A 12,745-nucleotide genomic window follows, 5' to 3' on the forward strand; every position below is an offset into this window, starting at 1 on the left:
TGAGTACAACAGGACAAGCTATAATTAAGAAGAACAGAAAGACTCTATCGTCCTTCACGGCCTTAATCACTTGTCATTTTAAGCTTTTTTTTTTTTTTTAATACACTTCTACTCCTTTATGTTTAGTGGCTTTAATTTTTCTACTCTGCAAGTGCTAAGAGCCTGAGCATAATTAACTATGAAAAAAGGCTATAGTTTCAAGGTTTTCATTGTGTCCACCCCTCCCCAGTGTGCCCCCTAATAAGTCCTCAAACATGAGGGCCACTGTTTAATTACATTGCTCTTCCATGTAATTGTGCTCTGAAGCTACTTTTCCAAATGTCCTTATGGCTTCATGCAGATCCAAAGGTTGTCCCTTAAGCACTTTGTGCAATTAGTGACACTTAATTCTTTACTTCAATATGGAAAGTGAAACAATATACTTTATTTTATTAAAGGGACAACTTTAACTCTTGCTTATGGTTCTTTGAGATCCAGTGTAATCAAAATTAGTCTCTTAATACTTAAATAAGAGGCAATTATGTTGTACTTAAAGCTCTGAATTTTAGGAGGCTCTATATCCACTCCCTGTTCCTCAAACATAACATTGTGTGAAGGGTTGCATCTGTTTTCAAGCATATGAATCAGTATGCCAAGTAAAATAAAGTGGTTAGAATGTCAACTATGAATTCAGAACCATTAGTTAACAAGCATCTTGCTGCCATTTTGTCATCATAATTCACATTGTACAATGATTCACTGAGTTAAGGATTACTACACATGTGGCAGTTTCCCATTAGGGACAGGATTCTTAATAGAAAATATATTAAAAACATACCCCTTTAAAGATCTAGAAACTTTAAAAGTTCTCTAAGGATGGCCTCACAGCTTTATTGTAGGTTGGAGTAAAATTTTATTTATTATTAAGTTTAAAACAAAGAACGCACAACTCAAAGAAAAGGTTTGGCCTGTATTTGTCTTTTTATTCTTATATGGAATTTTTGCAAGAGTGTACTACTTCTTTAGCTTGGGGAGATTTTTATAGGTGTTTGGATTAAATTATTTTTCTCTCTCCCCAATATTATTATTCTTATATTGGAAGGCTGTTTGATCCCACTGGAAGCTTTTTTCTACAGAACGGGTGGAAAACCAGGATGTAAAACTTCACTTATTTCATTCTTGCAGTGAGGGAGAAAAAAAAAACATTCAAAATATTATTTCATAGAATCATAGAGTTGGAAGAGACTGCACGGGCCATCCCCTGATCAGCATTGCAAAATGTTTTGAACATTTTTGAATGTTTTTCCCCTTCATTTCAATGTATGTCTGGCTTTTTTTGTGAAAATTTTGTAAATGTTTCTGCTGTTGTTAGTGCAGCATGAAACAAAATCTTGTGTACTTTGACAATTTTTGCAATGAAGTGTCTTGAAAGATTTGCATATATTTCTTATGTCTCTAGGTGATATTTGCAAGTGATTTTACTATCTCTCCCCTGAACCCACCTTCTAACCTATTCAGATGTGTTGCCTAACTTTCTGGAACAGATCTGAAGGAAGCATGGGTAAATGCAAGAGGGAAGGGAAACTGTTCTCATGTCCTCTGTTAGATCAAGGAGTTCCATCAGCAGAGGGACACAATTAGATGCAACTCATACTTTTCATCCTCTGCTGGAGGGCTGTTATCAGATAAAACATATCCTTTTTAAATTTGTAGTCCACTCTTGGTATCCACTGGTGTTTGGTTCCAGAACCTCTGATGGATACCAAAATCTGTGGATGCTCAAGTCCCACTAAATACAATGACATAAGAGATCTGATGGGGGGAAAGCCAAGCATAATTGCGTGATTTTCAGACCGCGCTCATCCAGGACTTATGCTGTGAAGATCCAGGAATGCTCCAGCAACAAACCATTCACAGGGAAGTCCTGGAAATGGTTTCTTGCTGGAGCATTCCTGGATTTTCACAGGATAAGTCTTGGATGACCATGATATGTCTGAAAATCTTCAGCACGATCATGCAATTATGGCTTTTACTCCCGGCATTTTTTCCCCTCTGATAATCTCCTTAACAACATTGTGTCCCTTAATGGCAAAATCAAGCTTTGCATCTTGAAATGTATCTATTTTAAAAATATTTTCAAGCCATGGGTTGTTGAATCCATGGATATGGAGGGCTGGCTGTATTAGATTTTAAAATATATTTACATGGTTCTGTTGAAATGCTGATGAACTTGTTCAGAACAAAAAAAAAACCAAAACCCTAAGAGCAAAAAAGTGAAGTGTACAGTTTCAGGTTCCACAACCAGACTTCTGAAACTCTTTTTTCTTTCTGGAAAAGAAGTGCTACATGGCCTAGGGCATAATGGTGATGTGGAGTAATGTGAGACTGGAACTGGGAATGTTATTAGTAACATTTCTGTGCAGCTTTTTTGGTTGGAAGGTTCCCCAGTATTAAAAGCAGAATAGATTTACCAATTTAAAAAAAAAAGTGCATGAGAATAGATTATGGACAGTTGTTTGGCTGTAAACTGATCTAGAAGAACGGAACAGTTTAATGAGGTAGAAGACAAAGGCAGCTCTGGGAAACTTATGGCTTAGGCTTATTGGTGTTGTTAATGACAGAAATATATTAGTTCTTTCTATAATGTACTCTTAGTATAAGGCATGCAAGTATGGCATGCATAATGTGCAAGACATGAGAAACAACTGCTTAAACAAGCAACTGCTATCACAGATGAGCAATTGCAGATCCCTCACTTTTTTTGCCTTTGCAGTTCCATAACAATGGGAAGTAAACTGGGAAGTGAAAAGCCCTTACTTTTTACTACAGTTACTGTATTTCTACTGCTCCTCATCCTTCCTAATTATCTGTTATAAAATACAGAATCCTAGATGTAATGAATTAGTATAGAAACGTAGGGTCTTTCAGTACTGCTGAAACTGACAAGATATATACTTTATTGGTCCCTTGAAAAGGAGACCACTGAGAGTCTAATGACAGGATAGAATCTAAATAGCAACAATTAGCCGAATATAAGAAGCTGAGGTCTACTGTCAGACTACTGGCCCTTGTTGAGAATTGACTGGCAGCTGCTCTCTAGGGTTTCAGACACAAACTATTCCCAGCCATACTGGAGATGACAGGAATTGAACCTGGAGCCTTTTGGGAGAGAGCCTGCATTCTACTACAGAGCAATGATAAAATCTTTTAAAAAATATTGAACTTCTAGCAAATCTCCATGACATCCTGCTTTATCAATACTTCAGATTATTTGTTTTAAAAATATGAGGTCTGTATTTATAGCTTAGTATATTTCTATACCTGAACTGATGTCACTGTATTCATCACAACCAATGTATAATTTCTTCCTGGTATCAGTGGCAGCTTCATCCATAGATGGAGCTGTGCTCCAGTGTCCCCAAATGAAGTAACAACACAGCATTCAATGATGTTGTATCATTTATTAAAATACTAAAAAATGAATAAATCCACAAACATGTTGTAATCAAAACAAATCTGCATTTAAGGGGGGGATTGTGTTAGCTAAACCTGTAGTTTTTTATTATTTCCCATTCCACCAAATCTTCAATAATCTTGAACATTAAATATTTTTATGTTTCTCTCTCTCTCTCTCTCTCTTTCTGTATGTATCTCCACAGATACATACACACAGTTATTATAAAGATTAATCTCTGGTGGAGAGTTCTTTTGGATGAATATTTACTTAGGATGAGCTGGATTTTAGATTTCTAAGGGCGAAGGAATAAAAAGATGAAAAAACAAACAAAAACAAAACAAAACCCCTAAACCCCAAAATTACTGTTGATTGAAAAAAAAAAAGGAGGATGAATTTAACATCTCCAAACCTAAATACTGACAATATGCATTCTCACTGGTTTAAGAAGCTCTACAGTTAATATGGACATAGTCCTGTGTGAGTGTGTTTGCCTACCTGCATGTGTGAAAGGAGGAGCAGTAGAGCAAGCATCTGTCTGTAGGGCAAAACCTGAAATGTGCTAGGGTTGAAAATGAAAACAAGTTATACAAAGGGAGTACTCCCCCCCCCCCCGCCGGTTAGCCATGGGTAGCAAGACCCTAATCAAGAACATTTTGGCAGATTACTCATTTAGTTATATTTGATATAATCATAGAATCATAGAGTTGGAAGAGACCACAAGGGCCATCCAGTCCAAATCCCTGCCATACAAGAAATCTCAATCAAAGCATCCCCGACAGATGGCCATCTAGCCTCTGTTTAAAGACCTCCAGGGAAGGAAACTCCACTACACTCCGAGGGAGTGTGTTCCACTGTTGAACAGCCCTAACTGTCAGAAAATTCCTCCTAATGTTGAAGTGGAATCTCTTTTCCTGTAGCTTGCATTCATTGTTCCGGGTCCTGTTCTCTGGAGCAGCAGAAAACAAGCATGCTCCCTCCTCAATATGACATCCCTTCAAGTATTTAAACAAGACTATCATATTACCTCTTAACCTTCTCTTCTCCAGGCTAAACATACCCAGCTCCCTTAGGCGTTCCATGAGGGTGATTGATTGCAATACCCTTATATTAGAGTGCCAAAATATTTGTCTTTGAATGATATATGTCTTACACAGGCATCTGACTACAGCCATATATGCTCCGCTAAAATCAGTATGGTTTTTCTCAGTAATACAAAGGAAAACGGATCATATTTTTCTCTGTCTGATGCCCAAGCCTCCCCCCTTTAATATGGGAAGTTGTGGTGTGTGTGTGCATGCATGCTTGGGTACACATGGTGTGTTTGCATGTATGGAGACTAATATCAATACTTCCTCTGCACCAAGTATGTGGTGGTCTCCAATATTATTGCGCTATATAAATGAATTTTCTTATATTTACCTCTTCTTTTCTGCTTTATTTTCTCTTTCTCACTTCTTTCCTTTCTGTTTCTCAAAGGCCTTTCACATCTGATGATGGGCGAGCAAGGTAAGTTTTTTCTTTCTGACTTTCACCAGTAGCTGAATGTGGCCATGGTGACCCATGCATCTTCCTAATTCCAGTGTGGGTTCCATAAATCCACAATTTGCCATATCTTGTGGGTTTGTCACTCATTTGCTGAACATCTTTGCTCACATAGAGAATCCCCAGAATATAGTCAAGTGTGCTGACAATGAGCTGATGTAAACAAAGCAAAGTGAAAGAGATGGTTGGCATGTTCCTTCTCTTTATACCCACCAGGCTTTCTGCTTTTGTTTTGACATCTGGCACAGTGACTTTATCTGCTTGATTCATATAGCTTTCAGAAAGCTGTTCTCCATATCTGGACAAATAGTCTGCAAGAATATGATGCCATTTTCATTGCATAATTCCTGAAGACAAAATGTACAGCTAATCAATTTCCTGTTTTCAACATGCAATGTATAAGGTATAAACACACACACACAGAGTTTCATCAGGTGAACTTTAGTATTACCTGGGGCCTGTCAGTGAAACAAATTAGATATAAATCAAGGGTCCTGATTATGCAGCTTTGGCTCATTGGCGTGATGCCAAGTACAAATTAAAGATGTAGAGTCTAGAGAAGAATGTAAGTTTGCAGATAATACATGAACAGAGAATTCTGTACTGTTGTGGCATGATCAGCAGATACCTTGCTCCATCAGTGTTCTTATTGTTCCCTGTGGATACAACAGGAATAGGAAGGTTTTAGATATGCACCTCCATTTTATTAAGTAGCAAGGTAATATTTGACAAGTCAAATGAATGAAGTAGTGTGTTGTGTAGGAATGTGGTACTATTAATTTTTTGGTTCCAGATATAATGGAGCCAATATAATTACAGGATAATTCAGACAGCTTTTACCTTGGAGGCTGAGGAAGTTTGCTTCAGTACAGTCTATAGTAGCTTGTTGAAACCAGAGATCACAGCAAGTCAGAGCTATCTAGCTATACTGAAGCACATATATGATTTGAAGCCTTATCCTATTTAGCTGCCTATGTTGCAGCTAGCAATACAGCAACCTTGCCCTGGCAAGTTTAAAAAGTTACCTTTTGCTCCAGATTTTAAGATGTTTCAGCAACTTGAGTGTTGATTAGGACACTCAGCAATACCAGAAGGTTCAGTGTAGATGTTCATTTCAGTTCCTGAACAATCCTTGCTATCAATCCATCAAGAAGCTCTCTGTCTCTCAATTCAGAGTATTTTGTCAGCTTCCAAGGAGTTCGTCACTTGGTACTTTAACCCCTGATTTACTTGACAGTTATTCCCATTGCTTAAATAGCCAAGCATACTAAACAGCTGTAAAGTAAACAATGCACGTGGCAGGTCCCAACTGCCCATTCTCAGAGGTACTATTGAAGCTGTGGAGCAGTTTAGAGAGGAGCAGTGATAGGCAGTTATTTAGGAACTATAAATGGCTTTAACCTGTCATAGTAATGAAAAAGCATTATATTATGTAGTATGCCTCCACTGAAGTAAGTGATTAAATTGCTCTTTTGTACCATTCAATATCTATTGGATGCAAGGTGCAGTCCATTCAGTTTGTAGTTAATTCTCTGACCTTTGATCAATTACCATGGTTTCTTTATCTTGTTTCTGCTTGCCTGGTGACTAGATTAGGGAGCCACTGACCTCTGACATTGCTCTCCAGTACCCATTATCCATCTCATCATGACAAATAATTGTGGCTATGTTTTTCTTTTCAGCTACTTTTCCCATTATTTCTTCCTTCCTGATAAATATTTATATAGTGTATGTAAAATGCTAATGTATATGTGTGAATAGAAGTGACTATAAAAACATATTATATACAGCAGTGATATAATATAGAAATATAGTGTGTGCATTTATGTATCCAGAACACTTACACCATATTATCCTCACACTACTATGAGTAGGTGGAAAATATTTAGCAAATATATTTCCACAGGGTGGTACCTCCCTTTCCCCTATGTTTTTACCTTTTGTTTCCCTTGTGAGTTTGGATTTGATGTGATGTGTTGTGTATTTCTGACACTGTTAATGCATGAGAAGTTTGCCTTTCTCCATATGAAACTGGAGCTGAGGAACTTTTACAGCAAGTTTGTGATGTGTGGTTTTTGATATCCTCCTTTTTAAAATGTGTGCTTTTGATGTTCTTTCTTTAGTGCTGTGTTCATATGCTTAATTTGATGTCTTTTGGTGATGTGCATAGTGATCTAATTTTTATTTTGTTATTTTTTTATTCTTCCTTTTGCTCTTTTTTCTTGCCTTCTCCCTGGATACTTCTCCGTACCTGTGCTTATGTGGACATAACAACTTCATACTCTATAGGTAGAAGTAAAGGTATAGATAATTTTATTTTCAAAATAATGGTTTTGATTAATGACATGCTTGTAAAATGTTTGAAGTGTCACTTTTATAATCCCCACTAATTATTTGTTTGTTTCATAATAACTGCCCAGATGTATCACCTCTTGCTTTTCCAAAAGAGAGAATTCTTACCATTTATACTGTGCTATGGTTTATCACATGGCATTTGTCTACAAAATAATGTTTAGGATATGCTGTGGGTTTGGTCCACTCCAAAAATATTGGTGTGGGGAGGCCAAATCAGTTGCCACTGTTTCTGACAAGTTGATATATCCTACCAACTTTGGAGCTTCTTATCTACAGAACAGCAGCAATAAATTAAACCGAGGAAAGGTAGTGAAATGACATACTCAATAAATCTGTTAATGGAACAGCTGAGTGCTATCGTATTGAGTATGGAGACATATTGGTGCAGTTGAATGTTGGGAGGACTGTGCATACTGTGTAAACAGTCTGTATATAAGTATATTGGATACATGAATTTTCTACAGATGCAGAAATGATGTTGAAACTTCAAAGGGAGAAAAATGCAATTTGAGCAATAGTTATTGGAACTGTATGGAAGAATGCTATATTTCTGGAATCTGGTCGAAGAGGGAAAATTGACACTGCAAAATGCAGAATGTTTCTTTCAGAACCACATTTCATTTGAGCAAATCAATTGAGGTGTGCAGCTTTTGGCAGTTTATATCTCTTAGCATGCAGGAAGGTTAGACATCCATCCCTAATCATAATTGTCAAAAAGGTAAAAGCACATCTACTGTGCACTTCCTATTACTGAACTTTTTGGAAAGGAAAGGGAGAAGAATGGATATGCTGTGAAAACATCAACTATTTTTATCTGCAAGGAAATGACTGTAGGTTTTATTTTATTACCTAATAAATATGTTGCTTGGAAACAAGATGTAATTTGCTATTATGCTATATAGATATCTTGGAATCTGAAAACTAGTTCATAGCTTGAATGGTCACTGTTTGCTTGATGGAGGAGTGCACATGTGGTATTCTCCCACATGAGTACTTCATGTAAAGTGATGTAGGTGCTATATATGGAAAAATACCCAATGTGGAAGAATGATCAACCCCTCCCTTTTTGAGGGGGAAGAACCTTAGTGATTCTTCCCCTTCTAAAAGAAGAAGAGAGTGATAATCCAAATAGGGTTTCATTTTTAAACATTTGTCACATGGAATACATGTGCCACATGATGGGGAAGAAGAATATGTGACTCCAACGTAATATTACCTAGGTAAGTGGGAAAAGAGATATATACTTTCTGCTCAGTTGTGATACATCTAGTGGCTTCTGTGGATCACCTGAAAGGCTGCTTTGTTTTGAGACAGATTCTGAATTCTCTTGACCATGTTTATCACAGCTTTTATTCAACAATTGTATATGTGTTCCTAATGTTCTCACTTACATCATGGTATAATGCTAAGCAATACTATGTCATGTTTTAGGCCATTATATTTTTAATTCTGGTTATCAGAAATAACAAGGTAAAGTAAAGAGGTACAGTAAAAGTGAATTGGCTCTAGATCCTATTGTAGATCCTACAACAACATATCCATCTGCCTTTTGTAGTGCATCTCTTTTTCAGTTGTTGTGATATCTATGGTTCAAAGAGACTCTTTGAATTTATCTGCATTTAGAAATGTGACCTGTTGCTGAATGCTTGCCCTACAGTTGAGTTAGCTGGCCTGTTTCATATATAAATAAAATATGTGTCATGTAGTATAATGAGAGCTAGCCAATAGTACTTGTTTCCGTCCATAACAAAACAACAGTAGTAGCATATTGTAGTATGTTGCAGGCTATTGAAGCCAAAATTGAATCTATTGGACATCTAGCTTCACAACATAAATAACAAAATTGGGGAACTGGTATAAAAATTTGAATTGTGCCATTGCACAATTACCTTGATTGTAGCAATGAACACGAAGAGAGCACACCTTTACTCCTTGGACAAATTACCTGTATGCCTACATCTGGTATTGCTTTCTAGAGGACTGTCCAATCCAAGCACAGAAGTGTTGAATTGTTCTTAAAAACATTTGCAAAGATATACGTTCTTAGTCCCTCTTTGCATGGTGTCTTAGAGTTTAATTGCTTGAGTTCTGGAACAAAATGATGTTATTCTGCAAATTGTAAGGAGCATTGCACACTGGAAGAAAAAGAAACTAAGGCGCAGTAGTCTGCCTGAAAATGGCGGTCTGCAGGTGCCCATATTAACTCTGGAGGGATGCCGCAGCTACCAGACCGCGTGACGTCCTTCCAGAGTAAAAAGAACCCGGTTCTTCTAGATTCTTTTAGCGGCGGTCGGGTTACCTCACGAATGCGCCATTGCCTCACTTGTGACGTAATGGATGCACAATGACATGAAGACATTGAACATCAAGATGGCCGCACTTGTGTGGACAGGGTGCTGCCATTACATACTAGGGTTCTGGACCGTGCGGTTGCTGTGCGGTCCGGAACCCTAATATCGCCACCGCCATGCCCCTTTCGGCCTGTCTGTCTTGGGCCTAAAAATAAGAAAAGGGAATATTTGATCTAATGATATGCTCTATTTGGTTGTTTTATTTTGAGTTGTGCAAGGTGTCAAGCCATATAATACATCTGGAAATGAATGAGAAACAAAATTTGAAGAATAACTGTGTATGCTTGGGTTTGCACTGAGGTTTCAGTTTTTATTGAACAATACAAAGAGAAATGAGAATCAAATAACTTTTGTGGAGTAGATTTTTTAAACCTGCTAAATAAGTAGTGGCAATACAGATAATAAATAACTGACTTCTAATTTGCTGTTGGGCATAAGTTAATGCATACTGTAGTCATGTTCTGTCATATTGCTTGTTCTCTTGATAACTTTTATTAAGGAAACTGTAATTGAATTATAGTCTGCTATAAATTTTGTACTTTAAACTCCAATAAAATGTAGGATGTCTCAAATGAAAACAGGGCCTTATTTTCTCTTGAGGAAATGTCATTGATAAGCCATCCTTCCATTTCTTCCCTTTGTGAAAAGACATGAAGCTCCTATAGAGAGCTAGTAAACCAGCATGGTATAGTGGTTTGAGTATTGGATTAGGATTCTGGAGACCATGGTTCGAATCCTCTTTTGGCCATGGAAACCCACTGTCTGGTTTTGGGCAAGTCACACTCTTTCAGCCTTAGAGGAAGGTAAAGGCAAACCCCCTTTGAACAAATCTTGCCAATAAAATACTGTTGATAAGTTTACCTTAGGATCACCATAAGTTAGAAACAACTTTAAGACACAAAGCACACACACAAAGAGCTGATATTGTGTGGTTAAAAAGTATGTAAGCTGTTGGCTCAAAAGTCCATGTCAATTTTCACCTCAGCCCTAAACCCAAGAGATAACCACAGTGCTTCCAGTCTTATCTCACACAGCTACACTAAAGATAATAATAGCAGAGCTGGTAAAGTTACTTTTTAAAACAATACGTCCCCAAATCTACCAGATAGCACAGTAATATTTTAAAGTAACATTTCCAAAACTCTGAACAGGAACATATAAAGCCCAGCTAATCTGTTTGCCCCAAAGGCAATTATCTGACTGCCCATTCATGCCTGAAGCAGGGACTTTTTAATGATAAAATACCATATTCATTTAAGTCAAAATGCAGGTGATTGACTCTTGGACCCTCCGCATGTAGAGCCTATGAGCTGCTGTTCAGCAGTGGTCCCAACCCTCAACAGTTGGCTTTTAGAGTTGGATATTAGGAATACCACTATAATGTACTTCTGAACCATCCTAAAGCAATATGGAAACCTGAACCAATTTATTGCTTTGTTCAATTTACTGGACAAATTATACTGCTTTTATTCATGTAGTGTTCTGAAAGGCTGTGAGTGAAATATAAAGATAAATTAATATGAAGACAAATTAATATAAGGACAAATTAATAGGAACATTAGAACTCAAAATCAACTGGGATTTAAATATCTCACTGATTTTATTGAAGAGTATTTAAATTTTGCTGGGTTAGGTTCTTTCTCTGGAAGTGCAGAGAGCTTGAAGAATAAGATAATAAATAGTGCAGGCCACCGTACCTTTGAATGGCCAGCGTATGGTACAAAAATCCAGGAATGGAGTCTAAATAACGTTATGCACAGGCCAGCTTACAACTCACCAGTTCATCCTTTTATGTGGACATGTAAATTGAGGTCCATTGCCCATGGGACCTGTCTTGTTTTGCTCTTGGGAGGCTAGCCACACCCTCAGTCCAGAGTTACAGTGTCTCATACACTCAGAGAGAGAGAAAGGGAATTCATCTCACCAAATCATTTGTAGTGAAAACAGTGGTCATTTAATCCCGCCCAGGTTCATCATGAGGCAACAGTCAGTCCAGTACAGCAGATTCAAAGAGAAAGCCTGAAAGCATAGTCTAAGTCCAGGAAGTGTTCCAGGCAACAGGCAATCAGTCAAAGCACAAGGCCACAGCGAGGGTTTCCCAAGCACGATGAATGATTGTCAACCACACTGGACCAAGGCAGGTGCTGGGATATTTATAGCCTATCTGGGCTTTGCAGGTACCCCCTATTAGCAGTCTGCTTCCTACTTAACTGCAAAGAATGCTGCTGCCTCTCTTTTTCCTGGCATCTCTCTATGAGAGTTGGCACTGGCAAGTCTAGCTTGGGTGCAGGGAAACTTTGCTCTTAGGAACTCGGTCCTGATAGTGGCTGCAGGCTCACTTCCAAGAACTTCTGGAGTAGCTGCAGTCCTGACATGTACCCTGGGAGTCTCAGCCTCTTCTTCAGACTCAGAGGACATGCATGGATCCTGGAAGCAGGGCGTGACAGGTCCCATGCAGCTCCAAAATTACCCTTCCCAACTACAGTTAAATTTCTCTTTATCAGGGCCTTTCCCCAATCCTACTAATGGCAATGTAGAAAGTGTAGCCCAGATCAGGATTGCAGTCTTGAAACAGCAAGCAATACCACTGCTTCTGCATTGCTAACAACACTGTAGATATAGTGATGTGAGTCAGGGTCATATGGAGTGGTTCACCTTATGGTTGACATCAGAAGTGTGTGGGATCCCAGCTAAATCTTCCTTCTTCCCCTACAATCTTGAAGCAGTAAGGATGAACACTTTCATATTGCAAGTGGCACCACAGAAAAAGCAAAATATGCAAATTGTGCCATGGGATGGGAGTAGGAAGAGGCTGAATTAGCAGAGTTGCTGGAATGGGGTCAGGTTAAAGTCTTCCCCTGCTAAAACAGTCTAGAACCTCCCCCATAACTCTGAACATGCATGCCTGTATGTGATCATACAGTGTTCACAACCAGCCCAGGATTACAAACCAATACAAACCCTGATTTATTTATTTGTAATTTTTGGAATATTCGATGTCATGAGAAACCATCTGCAATGTGATGTGTTAAAGTTCTGTGACTATTTAGATGGCAGATTC

General features: G+C 38.1%; 1 protein-coding gene across 23 annotated transcripts in view; it reads left to right on the forward strand.

The window, feature by feature from the left end:
* Nucleotides 1-12,745, forward strand: part of NRXN3 (neurexin 3) — a 1,638,958-nt gene that overhangs the window by 165,896 nt on the left and 1,460,317 nt on the right. For all 23 annotated transcript variants that reach the window (XR_016281009.1, XR_016281010.1, XM_089522303.1 and 20 more), the window contains exon 4: nt 4,913-4,942. Coding sequence is in view for 21 of the 23 variants with exons in the window: in XM_089522303.1 (XP_089378429.1) it covers nt 4,913-4,942 (30 nt within the window). In the remaining 2 variants the exon portion in view is untranslated. The remainder of the gene's footprint in view (nt 1-4,912; nt 4,943-12,745) is intronic.

The sequence above is a fragment of the Sceloporus occidentalis genome, unplaced genomic scaffold (assembly GCF_023333645.1).
Source record: "Sceloporus occidentalis isolate IW3139 unplaced genomic scaffold, rSceOcc1.0.p SCAF_4, whole genome shotgun sequence".
Classification (NCBI taxonomy): domain Eukaryota; kingdom Metazoa; phylum Chordata; class Lepidosauria; order Squamata; family Phrynosomatidae; genus Sceloporus; species Sceloporus occidentalis.